Consider the following 22,558-nt stretch of genomic DNA (forward strand, 5'->3'; position numbering starts at 1 on the left):
TCTGTCTCTTTGTCGGATCTTCAAACAGAACCTTCGAGAGTCGGCCACAGGACAAGTGCTGGAACCTCTTGTCGCTGTTGTTTTGATTGAATTCTCTCCTTAAAGTATATCCTCAGTTGACGCCTGCCGTCTGTTTTGTTATCGTTACAGTATCCTGCTCTGGTTATTCTTATATTAAAAAGAACACACATTTTGAGAAGAGCAACCACATCTCTGTCTCCTTATTCCTTCTACTATTGGAACTCAATTCCTACCTTGAACCGTAACAGTTTAGTATACATAGTATAACTGTATATTGTATAGGATATTTTATAGTAGTGTACATAGGACCCATTACCTTTGAATTCGTAGGCTTAGCATTGTATTGTATTTAATCTTAGTACTTTTTATCATGTCTATTTTATTCTATTATTCTATTGTATATATTGTATTTTTTTGCACAATCGAAGGCGGGCATGGCCACCTTCATTTCACTATATATCTTGTGTATGTATGTGACGATTAAACCTCTTGAATCTTGAAGACAGAGTTGGCCTCCATCACAATTGGAGGTGCTGCTGTGGAGAGAGTGGGCCAGTTCAGGTTCCTCTGAGTCAACATCACTGAGGACCTGAAATGGGATATCTATACGGATCAGATGTTGAAGAAGGCCCAACAATGCCTCTTCCACCTGAGAAGACTCAAAAGGTTTGGCATGGGGCCTAGCATCCTGAGTCCATTTTACAGGGGCACCACAGAGAGTGTCCTTACCGGCTGCATCACAGATTGGTATGGGAGCTGCATTGCTCACAGCCGCAGAGCAATACAGAGAGTTGTTAAGACAGCTCAGAAAATCTGTGGCTGTGAGCTCCCCTGCATACAGGACGACATCTATAACAGCCGGTGCATCAGCAAGGCCTGGAAGAACATAAAAGACCCCAGCCATCCCAACAACAGCTTGATCCAACTGCTGCCTTCCGGGAGGCGTTACCGCAGCCTCAGAGCCAGGTCCAGCAGGCTCAAGGATTCGTACTTTCATCAAGCCATCAGACTCATCAACACTATTTAGTCATTCAGATTGTATTGGATATATTTATGTACTTTACGTTGAATTTATTCTACTGTTGCACTTTTTATATTAACCACTCTCAGCACTGTCACCTTTTTCATACATCATTATTATGCAGGTTTTTACTTTTTATTGCGTTTTTGTGTATTTTATTATTCTATCGTGTATTGTATTGCCATGCTGTAGGTCGAGGGGGCAAGACCCAAGAATCTTGTTCTTTTTTTGCATGAGAAATATGACAAAGATGCAACAATAAAGCTGAATCTGAATCTTGGACGCTATAGGTTTGCAATTAATATGCTGTAAGTGTTAACTGATTTTAGTTGTTGATTTGTATTTGTATTTTAACTGATTGTTTACTGATTTTGTCTGTTTGTATTTTTCCTCTGTGATCTCAACATCAGTGTAAATAAGGGCCACCCTCCATTGCTTTACCAATGTCTTATGTAAATCATGAAGATGATGCCTGCTAGTGACTGAGGGAACCAACGCAATTCCTCTCAGCAACATACTATTGGGAATTGATAATAGGTATGAACTGTTATACAGTATAACATTGTAACTGTAGTACTAAGTTACCATGGTCCTTTGTGTGCTGAGTAAACTTCATGACCTGGGAACTCGTGAAACCCATTCAGAACTTGATGTAAACTTCAAAGTTGAGTATCTCCCGGCGCCTTTCTGTGTGGAGTTTTTATGCCCCCCCCCCCCCCCCCCCCCTTCAAAAAAAGTGATAAACCCAATGGGAAAATCCCTGACGAAGACGGACAGGAGCACTTGGATTGGTCCCCGGACGCGGCCCACGCGCATGTCTGCTCCCGGCTGCCCTTGGGAGGAAGGATGACAGGATAAATAAGAATATTTTCTGAGATAGGTTCGATGACATTCATGACATTAGAATTTTTTTTAACTAAACATTTTAATAATGATGTCACAATGGCAACTACTGGCCATTGAAAGCAATTGAGTGGCAAAATTCTTATGATACAATTCTAAGAAAACATTCCGTTTTTGGATATACATTACAAGGTTATGTGACAACATTGTGTGTGAGGAATGCTGCACCTTATAATACATAGAACACTGGAAATATGTTGTGAATAGTTCTGTGATAATGTTGAGGTGTTGGTATTGTAGTAGTCATTTTTTTTTTTACTTTTTGTTATACTGCTGTATGGCACATGATGCATTTCCAAAAGGACTTCTGTCTGTCTGTCTGTCTGTCTGTCTGTCCGTCCGTCCGTCCGTCCGTCCATCCATCTATCTATCTGCGATACAATATAGCATATAATTCTATATCATTAGCTGTTGACCCTCTTTCCAACTGTTGGCCTATGGTTATTGTTCAGGCAGTGAGGGAGCTGGAAAAGAAAGGAATATGGTCTCTCTCTCTCTCTCTGGTAATTTATAGCTCCAGCTGCTGTCTCTCTCTCCCCAGGTGGACAGCTTGATGCCGGCCAGCAGTGCATCTCATTAAGGGGGAGAGAAACACATTAAGTGAGGAAAAGGAGCCCTGTGCAGGGACACTGTGCTCCTCACCAGAGAGCCTCTGGGGGTGGGGGGGTGCAGGGACACTGTGCTCCTCACCAGAGAGCCTCCGGGGGTGGGGGGGGGGGGGTGCAGGGACACTGTGCTCCTCACCAGAGAGCCTCCGGGGGGGGGGGGGTTTGATTGAAAATTTTATTAACAGATTGCAGAATGGGTACAATACAGTACAGCTCAATACACACAATTGTTAAGGGGATGCAGACCAGAGAAAGACTTTCATCTTGTTTACATCAGGGTCCCCCATTTTCAATTCATCATAACATATATGACATACATGACATACAGATAGACAGTACTGCTACATCTATACATTTATGACATACCAGATTTACAAATACAGTACTGTTTGTGATACAAAAAGCGCCTAAAAAAAGAGAGTATATATACATTTGACGTAGAAACTGTACATTGGAGGAGGTTGGGTAGGTGGGGTGGGGTGGAAAACTGTACATTGGAGGTGGTTGGGTGGGTGGGGTGGGGTTGGGTAGGCGGGGTGGGGGAAACTGTACATTGGAATATCGACTAAACCTTACTTGGTCCCAAGAAGAGGGTCTTGTGTATTATTGGGTTAGGACATTTACTGTACATTGGAGGGGGTTGGGTTAGGACATTTACAAGGGCCAGTTTCGAATTGCAGTCTCCCATAGGTGCTCTTTGAGAGTGGTTTTGAAAGTGGGTAGTGATTCACATTCCTTTACAGCTTTGGGTAGGGCGTTCCACATTGATGTGGCATAATTGCGAAACGTGTTTAGTCCCTTGTTTGAGCCGAATCTGGGTTTAACATGATTTGTGGAGCTCCCTCTGGTGTTGTGGTTGTGGTATTCACTGACCTTTGGGAAGTATTTTGACATGTACACAGTACAGAGACAGCCCTGGTCAGGGTAACCAACGACCTACTGATGGCGGCGGATGCTGGAACCCCATCCATTCTGGTCCTTCTCGACCTATCGGCAGCCTTTGACACGGTGGATCATCCCATCCTACTGGACTGTCTCCACTCCAATGTCGGACTCCGCGACCTAGCCCTTGGCTTATTCCAGTCCCTCTTGGCTGGTCGGACTGAGTGTGTCTCCCTTGGAGGCGCAACATCCTCCAACCACCCTGTCACCTGCGGTGTCCCCCAGGGATCCGTCCTCGGCCCCCTGCTGTTCACCCTGTACATGCTCCACCTCGGCCGCATCATCGGCCGGCACGGTGTGTCGTTCCACTGCTACGCTGACGACACCCAGCTATATATCCGGATCACACCATCATCACCCCCCACACTGACCGCTTGCCTGGAGGAGACTAAGGCGTGGACCACAGGTTTCTCCAGGTCAACAGTTCCAAAACTCAAGCCATGCTGATCGGTACCCCACACCAGGTCCGGTCAACCACCATCACCACCATCTCCGGTCAGGACATTCCCCTCTCCACCCTTGTCACCAACTTGGGCGTGAAAATGGACCCCCACCTCACATATGAAACACACATCAAACACCTCTGCAAGACCTCTTTCTTTCACCTCCGAAACATCACTAAACTCCGTCCCTCACTCACCCTGGCAGATTCCGAGAAACTCGTCCACGCATTTGTTTCCTCCAGGCTGGACTATTGCAATGCACTCCTCATCGGGATCCATAGTAAAAGCATTAAAAAACTGCAAACCATCCAGAATGTCGCTGCTAGGATCCTGATGAGGGTGCGCAAATATGATCCCTTCACTGGCTCCCCGTGGAACACAGGATTGAGTACAAGGTGTCCCTCCTCACGCACCAGTGCGTACACAGTGGTGCCCCTGCCTATCTCAAGGAACTCCTCACCCCCCAGTCCTCCTCACGTTCCCTCCGCTCCGGCACAGCCTACCTCCTCAAAGCCCCCAGGACTAAGCTGCACACCATGGGCGATCGCGCCTTCTGCTCTGCCGCACCCAGACTTTGGAATGCTCTCCCCATCCACCTGAGAGCACCACAATCCGTCGAGGCTTTTAAAAGGGGCCTAAAAACATTTCTTTTTAACAAGGCTTTTGCCTGAATTTTCTTTTACTTTTATTTTTACTTCTATTCATTTTATTATTATTTTTATTTTATTTTACTCTTAGGTTCTTCCATTTCACTGGTTGTTAGTCTTTTTAATTGTTTTTATTCATTTTAAATTGTTTTATTCATTTAACTTTTGTCTATATCTCCTGTAGCACTCTTGAGATTCTCACGAATATAAAGTGCGGTACAAATCGAATCCATTATTATTATTATTATTATTATTATTATTACCTTAGTCATGTAGTGTATCTTGTAGACCAGGCCCATTGCAAGTTGCTGTACTCTGTGGTCTACTCTAAGCCATCCTAGGTAGTCTTAGGACACTGTGCTGATTGAATTGATTGATTGAACATTTTATTAACAGATTGCAGAATGGGTACAATACAGTACAGCTCAATACACACAATTGTTAAGGGGATGCAGGGGGGGGGGGTTCAATACAGCCTGGCTAATAATGAACATCAAATGAGTGGGGTGGGTGATGACCACAGAGCACTGAAACTTACCATTATGTTTTTTCCATCAACAAATATGATTTCTCTTGAAATAACCAGACGAAACAATCCCCAATCGTACATTCTGCAAAAGTTGTCATAGTTTTTTTAATATATTTTTTTTAATTAATCTTCAATTAAGGCAATCCATTACAAAGCATCTCACAAACCACAGTATGACGACAATATCATGTCCAACACTTGGTTTGGGAATTATTCAGCATGCAAGTCAGAGACCAAGAGAGGCGTGTAAACAAACCTGGAATAAAACGTGTCGGCGAGGAGAACCCATAGTACCCATAGTATAGGAACAGGATGGAAAGAAAACTGAGATGCACACATGCTCAGTGACCACTGTCTCTAAATATCATCCTAAGCAACAAATGATCAATAGCAGATGCACTACTCAGGTTGAGATGAGACCACCAAACCTTCTGCCATTTTGGTACAAACATGCACGTCACCTGGAGAGGCTAAGTATCAACTGAACACATTTTGGCACTGGATACAAAGTCCATTGCTCATAGGGCTTATGTACACAGTTGGGGGTTCAGTCTCTAGAGGGAATTTACTGTGGGGATTATTGTTCAGTATCTAATGGGAGAAGGATGGAGAGCCATATCTTCCAAATAAAAATGAATACATGTTGGCAAACATTCAATTAACCAAAAAGAGCCTTTTATATTAAGTCAGAAAGGATAACACAACTTTTATTATTGCAACTAAATTACCTTTGACAATAAATGCATTTACTTTACATGCTTGGTTCATAATGATAGATTCGACTATACTGGTTTGCTTTATTCCTTTCACCTCTAAATACAAGATGCATCAAAACATCTGGGCAATAATCTGGGGTAATGGTCCTAATGGTAAGTTTGACCTCTTCCACTTGCTGTGACTTATAAATGCTGTTTAATTGGTTTGAAAAGAACAATTGAATGAAAAGTTAAAAGGAAAATTTCTCCTCAATGGATTGGCCAATCAATCTGAATCTGCACATGGGCATTGATCATTGGCATAGGCAGGGACTGACAGAGGTGATTTTTCCATTTTCCCAAATTTAAAGGAACTATAGGTGGCCGTTGATTTAGAATTCGACAATGCTCTTCCCAATCAGAATGCATCAGCATGTCTCCAAAGCTACACCTTGCGAGGTAGATAACGTGTCACAGAGGGTTTGATAGACAGCTCACTTACTCCCATCATTTTACTTGGTTGTTCGTTGTTTTAGCTATTTCGCCTTAACGGAACGATTAATTTCTGTCTTATTTTTTGGAGTACTATCAATTACTGTCGAGATATAATAAGAAATCGGAAATGTTGCCAAAAGTCGGCCGCCGCCTATTGATCCTTTTACTTGTTTATTAGCATTTCTGGAAAATCTGCACGTAGTTGCCGCATACAAGCATGATTTGTTTTGACTTGCACTTTCCAAGCATTTTTGGCAAGTCTGTGTAAAGTCTGCCTGTAGTTGTGGTGTATCTATTCATTTTATTTTGGTAAAAGTGGCTTTCCATAGACTAGGGTTTATTAGGGAAGGAAGCATAACTTATAGGCTAACCGTATTTCAATTTGGCTGTACATCAAATGTATCTCTTCTTTTTTTGGGAACGGGCATCACTAATGAAAGGTCAGGTGTAAGGAGTGACTACTGTACCTTTAGTGGGCCTACATGTTGTCTAGTCTGTGTAAGGAGTGACTACCTTTAGTGGGCCTACATGTTGTCTAGTCTGGTGTAAGGAGTGACTACCTTTAGTGGGCCTACATGTTGTCTAGTCTGGTCTAAGGAGTGACTACCTTTAGTGGGTCTACATTCTGGTGTAAGGAGTGACTACCTTTAGTGGGCCTACATGTTGTCTAGTCTGGTCTAAGGAGTGACAACCTTTAGTGGGCCTACATGTTGTCTAGTCTGGTTCAATCTGCTCTGTGATGGGTTCAAAACAATAGGATTTGAAGAACAATCTGTAAAAATGCCAAAGAAATGTTAATGTTTGAGTTTCTACAGAGCCAAAAGAAATATAATCAAGAAATCATGTAACCTTGAAATGCATAATGTTTCACATACCCTGTATGTTCTTCAACTGAACACAAAATATATAATAACAACCCTAAACCCTAACCAACAGACAAACAAGGCTCTATATTATCTGACTACAACAACACTTCTATGTGTTGTTCTATGCAGTCTCTAGAGTCATTCAAGGGAATTCTATCAACACAATTAAGTAATAAAAAAGTCTAAATGAGAACAACAATGTTTGATCACAAGAGATAAACAAAATTATAATTTCATAATGACACCCATGAATGTTTACCAATTCCTTGAGGCAATGTAAATGGCCTCAGTCTTGAATGTAAACAAGTCTTGACTTGGAACATTATACAAGGCTTCGCTATACTGCTCACTTTCATTATTTATGTAAATATCATTTGTGAAGATTAGCTTATATAAATATAAAAAGTCTAGCATTCTGGTCACGGGAGATAATACAATATATTGTTGCTGCAGTAATTCCAAATCCTGCAGCCATTTATAATGTCACCATTAGTTTCTGCCAGTTGGTCATAAAAGTGAAATGTGGCTGCTGAAGCAGAATGAAACCTGGCTCACTGAATTTGGATATGTTTCTATTTAAGAGGCACATTTGGATCAAGATATTGAGTGACAGTGAGATACTACAATGGCCATCATGAACAGATCATCTGGGATGTACAGTACACTACTGGGGTAACGAGGATAGAATACATAGGCACACTTAAGAACAACTTGATAGTGGCCATATGTAATGATCTGTAATGCTTTTTACTTCTATGAGAATGCAATTGGCCAGCAGAATCAAGTCCTCGTACCAAATCTGAAATCGTAAATGGGTATCCAATGGTTGATTATAGAAAATGGCCATTTGTTCATTGGCATGTAGCGAGGGGTTAAAGAGGCAAAAGGTTTGACTATATTAAAAACAGTGTGTCAAAAAAACCTTACCCTAACAACGCCATGACATAACCTAGCCTACTGTATAGCCTATAGAGGGAAACAAACTATGCATTAATAGCATGGGGAAGATGAGCATTAGTGTAGATTGCTTTTGTGCAATGGGCCTATCTCAAACCCTGCCCTCTTTTCCTGATCCTCCAATCACAGCTGTTGCTTCCCTCGAGGGAGGATCAAGGAAAAAAGGGCACAGCTTGAGATAGGTCAATTATTATTGGCTCCTTTAGATTACATTCAAAACATAATTCAAATATACTTTCCAAAAGCAAAGGGATAATACGAAGGCATACATTGTTTATCCAATTTTCTAATATTGTGTAATACTGTGTTGCAAGGTTTCGATTGTTAAATGTTCCCTCTCTGGGAAAACTAAATCTAGTTGAGCAGAAGATGGCTGTTAGTTGACAAAACATGTTTACATTTGGGTGCTCTTTGCTCTATAATGGTTATAAGGTCCTGTGCAAGTCTTGCAAAAATATTTCTGAAAATAAACACCAACCACAATAAACATAATGGAAGGAATCACTAATATACCAACATGATAGATAGCACAATTACGCATTATGGTTTAACTCTCTGCATACCAATATCGAAACTAAAGCCATAATGTGCTTTATACGTCTATCTGGTTGAAATGTACTGTACTAAATATCAATATACTAATATAATAATGATAGGTTCAAAATCATTTTATAATAATCATTAATTTCCTGTTTACAATAGAAGTGGAAGACGTTTCATTTGACAGTCCTACTCAGACATTGTCGTAAGTAACCCTTTCCACTATTTCCATTGTGGCAGATGTTGGTTGTTAAAAAATAATAATGATTTTCAGCTTATTGTCATTATGATCTTTGTGCTTTTTATTTGGAGGGTAATTAGTGCATCCTCTTGGTAGAAATATTATAAATATGAATAGGATATGGTGTTGGATAACTAATGTGGTTGGATAGCTCTTATGTGATCTTCTACGCAATGGCTACAGTCAAAAAGTCCTCATCAATGACAACAATTTATAAACTGCTGGATAGGTTTTTATAACATGCTCATATATTATAGTACTTATCAAAGTAGAAATAGGGATTTATTATTTTCACTGATCACAAAAAATAAGATGCAAAACTATAGGTAAAAATATGACTTTTACCCCAATGAATAAATAACTTCTGCAATAAATAAATAGATCAGCATACATACAGTATGATTCCCTAGTTCAACACACACACACCAATTCCAAAAGGTATCATATCCACAAACATGATACACACTGGCACATTCTAATATACAGCTTCAAAACAGCCCTGACGGGCATGCTTGCTAGCCATTAAATAACCACTTTGACAGGTTTGACAGCGAACAACTAAGACCCCCTTCTACAACAGGCTCCTCTCTCCTCTTCTCAGCTATCTTGTCCTTAAAAAAAAAATAATAATAATAATAATAATAACAATAATAATAATAATAATAATAATTTTTATTATTATTATTATCTTTAATTAAAGAAAGCAGTCTCGCTCCAAACCAAACAAAGTCTCTGCAATTTGTTTAGCGGGACAATCAGATTAATATATAATATTTATATATAATATTTACGAAGGGGGCCTGGCGAAGCATTTCCATTTTTCTCACAAGCAGGTTGGTGGAGGCATCAGGAGAACCTGGCAGGTTCCCACCTGACCCCCTATTGCCCCCCAATACACCCAGCTGTGTGTTGTTCTCAGATGGGGGTCGGGCTCTGGGGTTGGTCATCGGGTGAGTAGGCCGGCGGGGGGCAAGGTTTGATGCCTCTGCCCTTCATGTAGGAGATGAGCTGGTCAGGGATCTCAGCCAGCACGTCCTTGGCCAGCCGGGCCATGCTTAGCACATGGTTCCCAGTACGGTCCATGTAGTCCCTGAATGGGACAAACTGGGACGACGGGGAAGAAAATAGATGACCATAGCTTGTATGTATATATAAATGTATGAATATATATATGTATGTAAATGGTGCATTTTATATAGCGCTTTTATCCAATTTTGTTCCTCACATTTACCCATTCACACACCGATGGCGGAGGCAACCATGCAAGGTGCCAACCTGCTCATCGGGAGCAATTAGGGGTTAAGTGTCTTGCTCAAGGACACTTCGACACGCTGCCCGGGAGGAGCAGGAATTGAACCGGGAACCTTCCGACTACCAGACGACCACTCTACCTCCTGAGCCACTGTCATCCCCCATGTATGTATGTATGTATGTATGTATGTATGTATGTATGTATGTATGTATGTATGTATGTATGTATGTATGTATGTATGTATGTATGTATGTATGTATGTATGTATGTATGTATGTATGTATGTATGTATGTGTACACAGCAGAGGTGTGGACTCGAGTCACATGACTTGGACTCGAGTCAGACTCGAGTCACGAATTTGATGACTTTGGACTTGACTTGACCAAATCAAAAAAGACTTTGACTTCGACTTTGACTTGAATACCAATGACTTGTGACTTCACTTGGACTTGAGCCTTTTGACTTGAGAAGACTTGATACCTTGGCTTCCCCCATGCCCAAAGATAAGTTATATTAAATACTGAATGGTTCGTTAGTTACTGCGTTATTTTTATGTAGATTGGTAGCGAGCTGCAGCACAGTTCTCCTCTCCGGTCTGAGACCAATAGGGTCCAGCTGCAGCGCCGGAGAATCCTCTCACTGGGCAATCCTGTGGCAGCCACGAACCTTCTTTCTATAGAAGCAGCTCGGATGTTCAATCAATCAATCAATCCAATAACACACGCTCGTCGCTCACTTAAAACAGCGCACCTCCCAGCTGCTATATAGAAAGTAGTAGGTTCGTGGCTGCCACAGGCTTGCCCCTTGGGAGGATTCTCCGACGCTGCAGCTGGACCCTACTCGCGGAGACACGCTGTGCTGTGGGGTGTTGTTTACTATTTGACCGTCATGGCAGCCCCCACTAGTCGCGATTTTACAGATGGATATTGTCACAATTTCTCTTTTGTCGAGCACAAAGAAAAGATCGTTTTAGTTAAATGTAATTTGTGTCTTGGCTCAAAGATCATATCTTCTGCCCACTTTGTTTGAAACAATACGACAGCATCCAATCAATTTGCGCCAGAGAAGAAGTAAGTTACGAACGTTAAGAACAACGGATCCAGTGGGAAATTATACCAAATATTGCTTATTGATTTGCTTATAAATGTGGTGGTCAACAAAAACAAATTGCAGAAAATCACAGATGGAGACGCAACAACTTCCAACTACATTTGAAGCTGCATAAATAACGGTATGTAACTTGGTTTATAAACAATCAGCAATGTCTTGCTTGATGAACGCCTAACATTAATGCTGCTCCTTAAAAAAAATTATTGATTGAAAATTGTATTAAAGATTGCAGAATGGGTACAATACAGTACAGCTAAATACACACAATTGTTAAGGGGATGCAGGCCAGAGAAAGACTTTCATCTTGTTTACATCTGGGTCCCCCATTTTCAATTCATCATGACACTTATGACATGTACTGTTTTATCAAGACATTTATGACATACAAGTATACAGTACTGTATAAGAGACAGATCATAAGAAACAGAAATATATACTACATTCGAAGGGGAAGAAACTACATTGGGGGGGGGGGTTGGACATTTACAGGGGCCAGTTTTTAATTGCAGCCACCCGTAGGTGCTATTTGAGAGCGGTTTTGAAGGATGGTAGGGATTTACATTATTTTACGGCTGTGGGTAGGGCGTTCCACATTGTTGTGGCATAATTGCGAAACGTGTTTAGTCCCTTGTTTGAGACGAATCTGGGTTGAACATGATTTGTGGAACTCCCTCTGGTGTTGTGGTCCTGGAATTCACTTACCTTTGGGAAGTATTTCGACATGTAGGTGGTAGTGTATCTTGTAGACCAGGCCCATTGCAAGTTGATGTACTCTGTTGTCTACTCTAAGCCATCCTAGGCTGTCAAAATGGGCAGGGGTAAGGTCAAGCAGTAGTCTGACCAGTTTGTTTTGTGATGTTTGTAATCTTATTTTTAGTGCCTTTGAGGTGCTTTGGTACCATGAGGTACAAGCATAGTCGTAGTACCCTTGAATGAGTGCTCCTGTTAGTCTTCAAGGTATTCTTGTTTACCAGTGAGGAGATCCGGTACAAGAATCAAGTTCGTTGGTTGACTTTTTTTTATTACATTGGTTGCCATTTTGTCACAGGATGGAACCCAGGTAGGTAATTTCATCTTTCCTTGTGACAATATTGTCACCCACTGTAACAGAGAAGCCGTTGAGTTTGTTATTTTATCCAAGAGAGAGAGAGAGAAAAAATCGCACACGAATTAGGCCCTACCTAATTCTAATACCTAATAAACGACCTAATATATGAAATGCAGAGATGCCTTGTCATTTCAGTACAGATTTTTTATACCCCAAAATTGATAAAGGGTTAAGGTTAGTTGAACCGAGGTCTGCTATTATGGATCATGTGCCTAGACTGTATATACAGGGCAGGCAGACGTTAAATAAATGATTGGTCCAAGTGGGAAGACAATATGTTGGTTATTGTTATCCTATACCTTTAAAATGGATATGATGATCCTTATTCTTTTTTTTTCTCAATATACTCCTGAACTGGTTTTCAAGCAGCTATTGCCCAAATGTATCTAGTTGTAAGACTGATTCTGAATATTATTACATTTATAGAAATTAGATTATGTTTTGCCAACAAGTTGATAATGAAACTTTTTGGTGAAACGCGTATTATGACTTGTTTAGGACTCGAAACTTAAAGGTTAGGACTTGGGACTCGACTTGGGACTTGTCAGTCTTGACTTGGGACTCGACTTGGGACTTGCCTGTCTTGACTTGGGACTTGACTCGGGACTTGAGTACCAAGACTTGCGACTGACTTGAGACTTGCAAAACAATGACTTGGTCCCACCTCTGGTACACAGTGTCAGTATTCATGACTATCACAATCATGGTCACCTCTAGGACCGCCCCTTCTCAGTCAAATTGTTTATATTATTGTAGTTATTTATGTTTAAATATTTTTTAGTTTACAGGAGCTAATTATTTTGAGATGAAAATGAAAAACCAAGTGAATATGAGAGAGAGAGAAACTATGCTGGAGTGGGTGGGCAGACACGGCTTTAGATCAATGCATTAAAGACACCTGGGGGGAGGCTCTGGTGGTACACTAATAGGTACACTTGAGAGTTTGGCTACTAGGTGCATGTGGGAGCTGGTATATGAATAAGCCCACATGAAATTGCAAGCGAAGAAGTAATTACCCTCCCGGTGAAAGTAAGTAGTTTATTACATGAGAATATGGAATGAAATTAATGAGAGGATAGCCTGCATATGTATGTGCTGAATTGGCACGGACATTGACCATCAAGCTCTAGTTATGAATCTGCCTCATCACCTTCCATGATAACGTGCCTTGAATTACAATAACATTCACAAATGTGCTTATGAAGAACTATACATTTAACCCTTTCACTACCACACTACAAAGGGTTAACTCTTTCACTACCACACTACAAATGGTTAACCCGTTCACTACCACACTACAAAGGGTTGACCCTTCTCACTACCACACTACAGAAGGTTAACATTTCACTACCACACTACAGATGGGTAACCTTCTGTAGTGTGGTAGTGAAAGGTTGACCTTCTCAAGTGTGGTAGTGAAAGGGCTAAAGGAAAACCCCACTAACAAAATAAAGCAGATTTTCTTTCTGCCCATAATGCCAATACTATGAGCTTTCAATCGGTTTGAGAGTTATCACGTTAAAGGGTTGGAATGTGTGAGGTGACATATTTCAGGAAGTATTAAATAAGGTCTTCGATATTTTTTTATTTCATAATTTCACTGAGCTGTATTTAACACTTCCTGGAATATGTGACATCTAATGACATGACGCATTCCAACTCTTTCAGTCAATAACTCTCAAACTTTTCACAGTAAAGTTAGCATAGTTTTAGGATATGTGTCAGACTATGGGCAGAATAAATACACTTTATTTTCTTGCATGGAGTGTACCTTTAAAGAGGTCCTTCCATACGATTGCATTTGTTTGCGGGACAATAATGTAGATTTTACAGATTTGTCAATTCAATGTATTAATTGTTCATTTGTAATATGATTGAATCAAATCAAAGAAACAGGTCCTTATTTAGTCAACGCAATTCTGTAGTAAATCTTTTATTTATCTAGTTGAGAACAGCCATATACTGTAGTCATAAAAAAACCCAATAGAAAATGAATCAAAGGACTTCTTCTCCTTCATACCATAGCGCTCACTGCTCCAAGACACTCTCTTGCCTCCAGGCTGCTTCAACACAGAGCGAGAGAACAGCAGAAACATCTCACCTGTACAATGTCTCTTTCTGCCAGCTTGCCTCGCGAGGAGATCCTGATGTCATCGCCATCCAACTCCACCATGGCTAAAGAGAACAACACACCGTTAGCTTTGACCCGGGGCTCTTACCCTATACCCTATAGGCCTATACTATGGCATAATCTTCCTGGACTTTTACTTTTAAATCGACATAAAAATTTTACACTTAGATACATAATAGAATGTATATCCCGGACCGTATTTTATTATTTATTCTTTATTCTTATTTTTATTCTTATTCAAGACTTTTGTTTCTGAATACATGTTTACTGTTTACTGTGAGCGATCTGTAGTGCTGAATTTCCTTCGGGATAAATACATTTCTATTCTATTCTATTCTATTCTATTCTATTCTATTCTATTCTATTCTATTCTATTCTATTCTATTCTATTAAACCATTCCAGCATAGGAACCAGAATTAGTATGTTACTTTCACTCTGGGACCCAGTCACATTAAAACATACACTCTGATGAAGTGGGGGCCCACCAGATAAATACCAATGACCTATTGTGGGTCCCAGAGCCACAGTTCAAGAAACCCAGGCTTTGACCTTCACATAAGTCGACTCTAGTGAGCTTCGGCATCAATACACATATCATTATCAATAAACTATCAATTAAACATCAGCTACATTTATGGTCAACCAGATGGGCAAAGTAAGTAGAGTAACCAAACCAAACCAAATCAGTTAGGAAAGGCACCCCATATATGCCAGATTCATGGATGCCATATGTTGCAAATATTCAAATAGTATGTAACAGCTGCTGTACTGCAGGCCGACATCTGTTTTTTGAACTAGGGACTTCCTCCAAACCTGCCAATTAGTCAGAATCAATCACTGAGAATGTGCTTCGGATTACCTCTCCACTAATTGTATTCCATTATATGCACCCTACGTTAGCAAAATGAAGTCCCTAGGTGAGGTTTTGTGTTGATTTTGCTGAGAAAATCATCTTCCGTACATCTGAGAGGTAAATACCCAGCATGAAAACAGGTTTCCACGGGAAAGGGGTTTTCTAAAGGCGTACTTTTGTACCCTATAGTGTACCATTATCTGAATTAAAAAAAATATATATATCTAACCCTAACTAACCGTACTGTCATGCACTTGTCCTAATAAACTAACCTACACTGTAGCACTCAACACTTTGATGAACATGGTTGCTCAACTGATAGAGTTGTGCCCTTCCTGATGGCTTGTCGTACAGAACTTGTAAGTCGCTTTGGATAAAAGCGTCAGCTAAATGACTAAATGTAAATGTAAATGATATTTCCCTGACAAGCGAAGAGACATGTTGTCAAGTATTCCATTAGGAGACTGAGTTCAGGATACATCGTCTTACCGTCAAACTCTGCTTGGCCGACACCAACGATGATGATTGACATGGGGAGCTTCGCACCCTGTCATGAACAACAAGGAATAAGCAGTCAGTCTTTAAGAGGAGAACAAGGTGTATTCCACACGGGACAGACACACCAGAGTCATAATCTAAATATAAACTGCTTATAATCGTTAATTAGGTCTGTTTTTTTCTCTCATCGCTTTTCATGTCTTGCTCCCGTAAAACCCAACACGAATACTGTCCCCAGAGCAAAGCAAGGACAACGACAGGGACGGGCAAGATAAAAACAGATCAGTGGAAATGATACACGCCGCTGACGGTTTGCCGGTTCACATTCCTCTCCGGAAACATATCGCATTGTTGAGTCTTTCTATAGCCCGTCCCTGGGTTGACAGCCAGGGGAAATACATCATTATAGCACAGAGGCATTTGTATACACGCTGCAGTGTCCTCTGGGGGGGCCTGGGAGATGTATGCATTATTCCATTTGGAGAGCCCAGAGTGGTTGTGCAATTTTTACCAATAAACGACGGAATACATTCCTTACTTTAGCGGCAGCACCCACACTGTAGAATGCCATAGTCACTATTATGTACAAGGTTATACAGTACATTATCCATGCAGAGCAACATCGGAATACAAAATGTACCAACATGAGGGATGTCGAATATTCATAAAATTACCTCTCTACTTACACATTTCCATCACACTGTCCCATATTTGTTATTGATGATGTCGGCATATGGCTTTAAGAAAGAGCTTAACATTCTTCAAATCACGTGATTTTGTCCCATCAGTTATTTTTTCTGCAAAAACATACCGTAATATATCCATTAACGATGATAAATGATCAAACACTATGTGTATGTAATAATAACGCCATAACATGGCTGGCTCTACCTAGCAGTTTTTGTATGTACAGAGTGCATCACTACAGGCTCTGACGGCCTTGACGGCACGGACATTAAGGATGTAAAAGCGAGTAATATATGCTTGGGGTGGTAAATACATTTGGACAGATAAAAGTAGGTCAGCCTTCCTGGACAACCTGTCACAGATACGAGTAAACAGACTTAGGAGCACACTCTCCCTCTCTCCTGTCCCCCTGTTTGTATCCCCTCTCTCTCTCTCTCTCTCTCTCTCTCTCTCTCTCTCTCTCTCTCTCTCTCTCTCTCTCTCTCTCTCTCTCTCTCTCTCTCTGTCTCTCTGTCTCCTGTCCCCCTCTGTTTGTATTCTCTCTCTCTGTCCTCCTGCAGACTCGCTCCTTATCTCCCCTCTCATTTCCGCACACGGCAGCATGTACTCGTAGGTCCTCTCTTTCTCTCTGTCAGCATACAGTACATGCCCCCCCCCCTCCCCCCACACACACACACACACACACACACACACACACACACACACACACACACACACACACACACACACACACACAAACACACACACACACACACACACACACTACTGCAACGCCACATGCAATCCTAATGAGGTACTATGCACCGCATGCTTTCATTATTCACTTGACATAGTTTGTTACTTTGACTGCTCTCTGGTATGACCCAGGAGATTTCACACTACCAAGCTGTCTAACTACATATGTGGGGCTGAATAATTAATAAAAATGGCAATATGGTCTAATGCAATATCCAAATCGCAGGAGGCACAATAAAAATTAAAATAAATACAAAATATTCATAAGTATTAGGATGCTGCAGAGATGTCCTGGCCTACAAATCGTATTCTACAGATTTATGAAAACATATTTTCTTTGGTACAGATCCCCACAAAAATCACACCGTGATCATTTTAATGTTTTTCAGTGACACAAAAATGACCATTCCCTCTATTATCATGAATCATATCACGATTTAATTTTTTTTACAAAATAACCACAATTAGATATTCTTTCCAAATCGTTCAGCCCTATATACGTTCTCTTTCCCTCTCACTCAGCAGAGCGGCTTTCTTGCGCAGAAATGTTTACATAGATACCTGCACATAATTACCCTCCGTTGATCAGTGAACTTGACTCACACCCCCCATCCCCCACCTGCAACTATGAAATATTCACTATCTTTTATTGCAAGTTCATCAGTGAGGCGGAGAGGCCCTCTATAATTTACAGTCCTGTGAGGAGAGTTCAGGGGCCGTCAGAATATCAAAGAGAAAGGAGCTGAAGCTACTATTTATCCCAAAGGCTATCTTGTTAAACGAGTGGATGTATTGGGAACTGAAGGTTAATGTGTAGAATGAGAGAACAGGGAAAGGTGAGAATATTATGGCCGACAGCAAGTTCCCACTATATTCCCAGCAGAATATCTGCTTTTGTGCTATGTGTACAGCTAAAGAGACTTCAAATACAGTTCAAAGACCACAGCACTGGAAGGTGCAGCCAAGAGAGAGAGAGAGAGAAAGAGAGAGAGAGAGAGAGAGAGAGAGAGAGAGAGAGAGAGAGAGAGAGAGAGAGAGAGAGAGAGAGAGAGAGAGAGAGAGAGAGAGAGAGAGAGAGAGAGAGAGAGAGAGAGAGAGAGAGAGAGAAAAGAACAGTGTAGAACTCTATAGGCAAAAGGGCCGAATGCCAAGTGGAAAAAGTACATTTGGCCCTTTTGCTTGGTAGTGATGGCAGCAGAGAGCAGCTATAGGTCCAGGAGGAGGGGATCACGGTGTCCTGTCAGGGAGGCTTGGCCCAGGCAGCTTAGAGCAGCAGACAAGATCTTAAAAGGAAGGTGTGGCTGTTCTAATGGTTTGACTAACAGTCGCAAATTCCCTTTAAACCCAGTCTGCTGGGGGGGTCAGAGCAGGTCGTTGTTCCAATGGTCTGCCTGCATAGTCGGTGGCGATGACACGCAGAGTGTCTCACAATGGTGACAGGGTTCCCGTGCCAAGTGGGCTTTTTCATGAAGTATTTTCATACAAAGGTGTGAGGCAGAGATAAGCACAACAATAATGCACTACAGTGATACACAATTTTAAAGCCGCACTATGGCTGATTGGCACCTTGTTAGAGGTAACCGCACCCTTTTCAAACACGGGCAGATAAGAAAAAACTGCAAGAAAAAGTAAATTTCTTCAAGCAAGGTAACTTTGGACACTGTTTTACATTTGTGTTGTTCACAGTTTTACTCTACAAATGAGACCATAACCTTCATGCATCGACCCAACACTGTAATTTCGCTTGCTAAAGAAGCAACATTTCTTCATGAAAAAGTTCCATAGTGCATTTTTGAAAGAGGAGCTCAAAGGAACAGAGGGAAGAAGAGCCCGTTTGAGCTTATAGTCTTTTTGAAGATGTACCCAACATATGCCTTTTCGCCCAAAGCTTTCTTGATCCTCCGAACGCAACCGTTGCTTCCCTTGGACAAACGTTGATAAAGCACAAGTGTTGCTTCCCTCGGACAAACTTTGTCAAAGCGAAGCAAAACTTGTGATTTGAGGATCAACAAAAGAGGGCAGGGTTTGGGATAAGGTCAATAAAGAAAAAATAAGTGCCGGACAAACAGAACGTCTTGAGAACATGGTGAAACCAAGTAGAGCCGAAAGCATCAAATAGATCCTCAAATCTATAGTGACTTACAAACCCCTGAAAGAAACTGAAAGCCCAACATTGATTTTGGCAAAGAGCACGCTGGATTTATAGAGGTGGCACAGAGAGTTAAAAGCATCTGCACTGTCCTGCAGAGAGAAGAGAGAGGGTTGGGGAGAGCGAGAGAGAGAGAGAGAGAGAGAGAGAGAGAGAGAGAGAGAGAGAGAGAGAGAGAGGAGAGAGAGAGAGAGAGAGAGAGAGAGAGAGAGAGAGAGAGAGAGAGAGAGAGAGAGAGAGCAATTGTCCATGGCCTGGCAGGAGGGGCATAATGTTACACGGCTAGGCTGTAATGACCAGGTTCTATAGGAGATGTGGACTGGAGAGAGAGAAACATATACAGGAGAGAATGGGCAGCTGGGGATAGAGCAGCACTCACATTCACAATGGCCTCCTTGGTTTGAGCCATGTCTGATATGACACCATCAGTGATGATCAGAAGGACAAAGTATTGAGAGCCGTCCTGTACTGCTGCTGCGTACCTAAGATGACAGAACATTGGTACAGTATGGTGTTAGCACACAGGAGCAGGCATGCGCTATGTTAATGTTATGAACAGGGTTGGGATACAACAGGATTACATGATACGGTTACTTCATTCATGGTTGTAGATAATAACATTATTGAAAGTTCAGTCAATTTTGAATTAAGTCTAACTTGGATTTAAATCGGTTTATTTAGCTTCATATTCTTTGGATTTTGGAGACGAGGTAATCCAAAAGTCATCAAATGTAATCAGATTACTTTTCTAAATGTGTGTATTCCAATGGATTATGTTGTGATTCCGCATTGAAAGTCACCTTCCCAATCCTCTATACCGGTATCTACATCATCTAAGAATAGCCACAGGCATATGTTCAGGTATATAGACATCTAAAAACATGCAGTACATCCAGTTACAGCAGGGTGCCAGCCAGCCAGTACTCTAATGAAAAGTAGACATTAAAAGCCATCTGTTTTCAAATACAAATCCGCTCTCTGCCCAGAGAGTACTGTATGTCATAGAGCCTTAATATAGACATGCAAAGAAGTACAATATGCTGTATATTCGAGTCTCAGAGGCATATCCAGCCTTTATTACGAAGCCCATCAGAGTCTCCAAAGCGAGTGTGGCCTAGATTCAATCGCCCATCTGCGACCGCACTATGAATAATTTACTCATGTGTTTATGCAAGTGGTGAATTCTTATTCATTCAGAGTTTTTCAGGTTTATTGATTGCCTTGCGATTGCAATTGACCTGTCTCAAAACCCTGCCCCTTTTCTTGATCCTCCAATCACAACTGTCGCTTACCTCGGACAAACCAAGTTTGTCCGAGGTAAGCGACAGCTGTGATTGGAGGATCAAGAAAAGGGGCAGGGTTTGAGACAGGTCCATTGGCCAAGACTTGGTAAGCAAGACAAAAAAACAATAGGGGGGACAGAAAATAATAAAAATAAAAATATGCCAAGGACATCTGGCGGGAACCTGTAGGTCAGACGTGGGCCCTTTTCTGTTGCTTTCCATTTGGCTCGTCATATTTGGCTGTGTGGCGGTGACATTTTAATCAAGCAGCGTAGAAGGTCATTGACAAAGGAATGAGGGATGGTCGCTGCTCGGGAGACTAAAAAGGCATTTGTCTTCCTCATCAGCTGACAACGTTTAGACGACACTCACTACAGTGACTCCTTGGCCTGGCCGACGGGCAGTAATGTAGGATACACTACGCTACAGTGTCGTACAGAGTATTAAAGGAAAGTTGCAGTTTCTCAATGGCTAGTTGTACAGAATCAGCAATATGATACACACACTAGTGTCATCGGCATGAAGATGGACTTGACAGCCACTTGATGAAGAGATGATTCATATCAACGGTGAAGAGGACATGGCCCAAAATGTATCCCCGCGAACACCTTAGGTGTTCTTCTTAACCCTTTCACTGCCACACGACAAAGGGTTAACCCTTTCACAACCACACTACAGAAGGTCTATAGCAGGGGTCTCAAACTCGCAACCCGCGGGCCAATTGCGGCCCACTGGATGATATTTTGCGGCCCCCTACTTGACATCATGTATGTATGGCAGGCATCCTCGAAATTCTCCGCTGTCTCCTCTGCAAGCAGTGCTCTGCCTGTCTGTCTGTCTGGCTACTCTGGTCCAATCACATTCAGCATCCCGTCAGCGTTTCTCCCCCCCCACCCACAGTCTGCGAATCAGAGCAGAGTAGGGCGGGTTTTCACGGAATGAGTGTTGTCTCTTTCAGCGGGTCCAAGTCAGAGCGAGAGTTGACAGCGCATCTACTGGTAGTCTAATCTGCAGGTACTGTAGCTAGTAACCTCGTTCCCAGTTTTACAGTATCTCTGTGAGATAAATGTAGCTAGTAGCCTAGTTTCGCCAGCAGGCAGTTAGTAGAAAAATATGGCATGCTCATGCTGAATGGACTGAAAAATATGCGTGCATCCTCCCAGCACCAAACCAATGTGCCTAATATGACAAGAAACGGTAGCTCTTGTGAAGAGTGGCAATTTGAAACGCCACTATGAAACAAAACACAGTTATTTTGATGCAGCCTTTCCTCAAAATTCAGTGCTAAGAACCACAAAAATAAATGGAATGAAATCATCATATCAAGCTGCAAGCAGAATTATTGTTAAAGCTATGTCACAACGAGAAAAAGCAACCAAGTCCTCACTCAGTGGCATGGGTGTTGGCTAAACACAAGAAGCCATTCTCTGATTCATACATAATAAAATAATGTATGACTGAAGTGATGGAGACCATGTTTGAAGGCAAACAAAAGCAAATCCTCCTCAGATCGCACAGCAACCAGAATAACTGAAATTCTGGCTGATGATTTGATTAAACAGCTTTGTGATAGAAAAAAAAATGCACAGTGCATTTCCATAGCTGTGGATGAGTCCACTGACACCACTGAGAATGCTCAGTTGCTGTGTTTGTGAGGTTTGTGAGAAGATTGGATCAGTTGTACTTTTTTTTGGAATACTTGAAACCCTTTTTTTGTGGAATATTTGATGCGGCCCAGCCTCATCCAGACTCTACCTCCAGCGGCCCCCAGGTGCATTGAGTTTGAGACCCCTGGTCTATACAGTGTAGTGGATTGGTTAACCTTCTGTAGTGTGGTAGTGA

General features: G+C 41.6%; 1 protein-coding gene across 1 annotated transcript in view; it reads right to left on the reverse strand.

Annotated features, from left to right (window-relative positions):
- Window positions 1-9,763: 9,763 nt before the first annotated feature.
- cpne5a (copine Va) overlaps window positions 9,764-22,558 on the reverse strand; it is a gene marked incomplete at its 5' end in the record, with an annotated part of 227,661 nt that continues 214,866 nt past the window's right edge. Inside the window, 4 exons of the mRNA XM_084333074.1 lie at window positions 9,764-10,012; window positions 14,481-14,554; window positions 15,854-15,911; window positions 19,813-19,915. Of these exons, the coding sequence (XP_084189200.1) occupies window positions 9,824-10,012; window positions 14,481-14,554; window positions 15,854-15,911; window positions 19,813-19,915 (424 nt within the window). The 3' untranslated portion in view covers window positions 9,764-9,823. The remainder of the gene's footprint in view (window positions 10,013-14,480; window positions 14,555-15,853; window positions 15,912-19,812; window positions 19,916-22,558) is intronic.

The sequence above is a fragment of the Notolepis coatsorum genome (genome assembly GCF_963971535.1).
Source record: "Notolepis coatsorum genome assembly, chromosome: 17".
Classification (NCBI taxonomy): Eukaryota; Metazoa; Chordata; class Actinopteri; order Aulopiformes; family Paralepididae; genus Notolepis; species Notolepis coatsorum.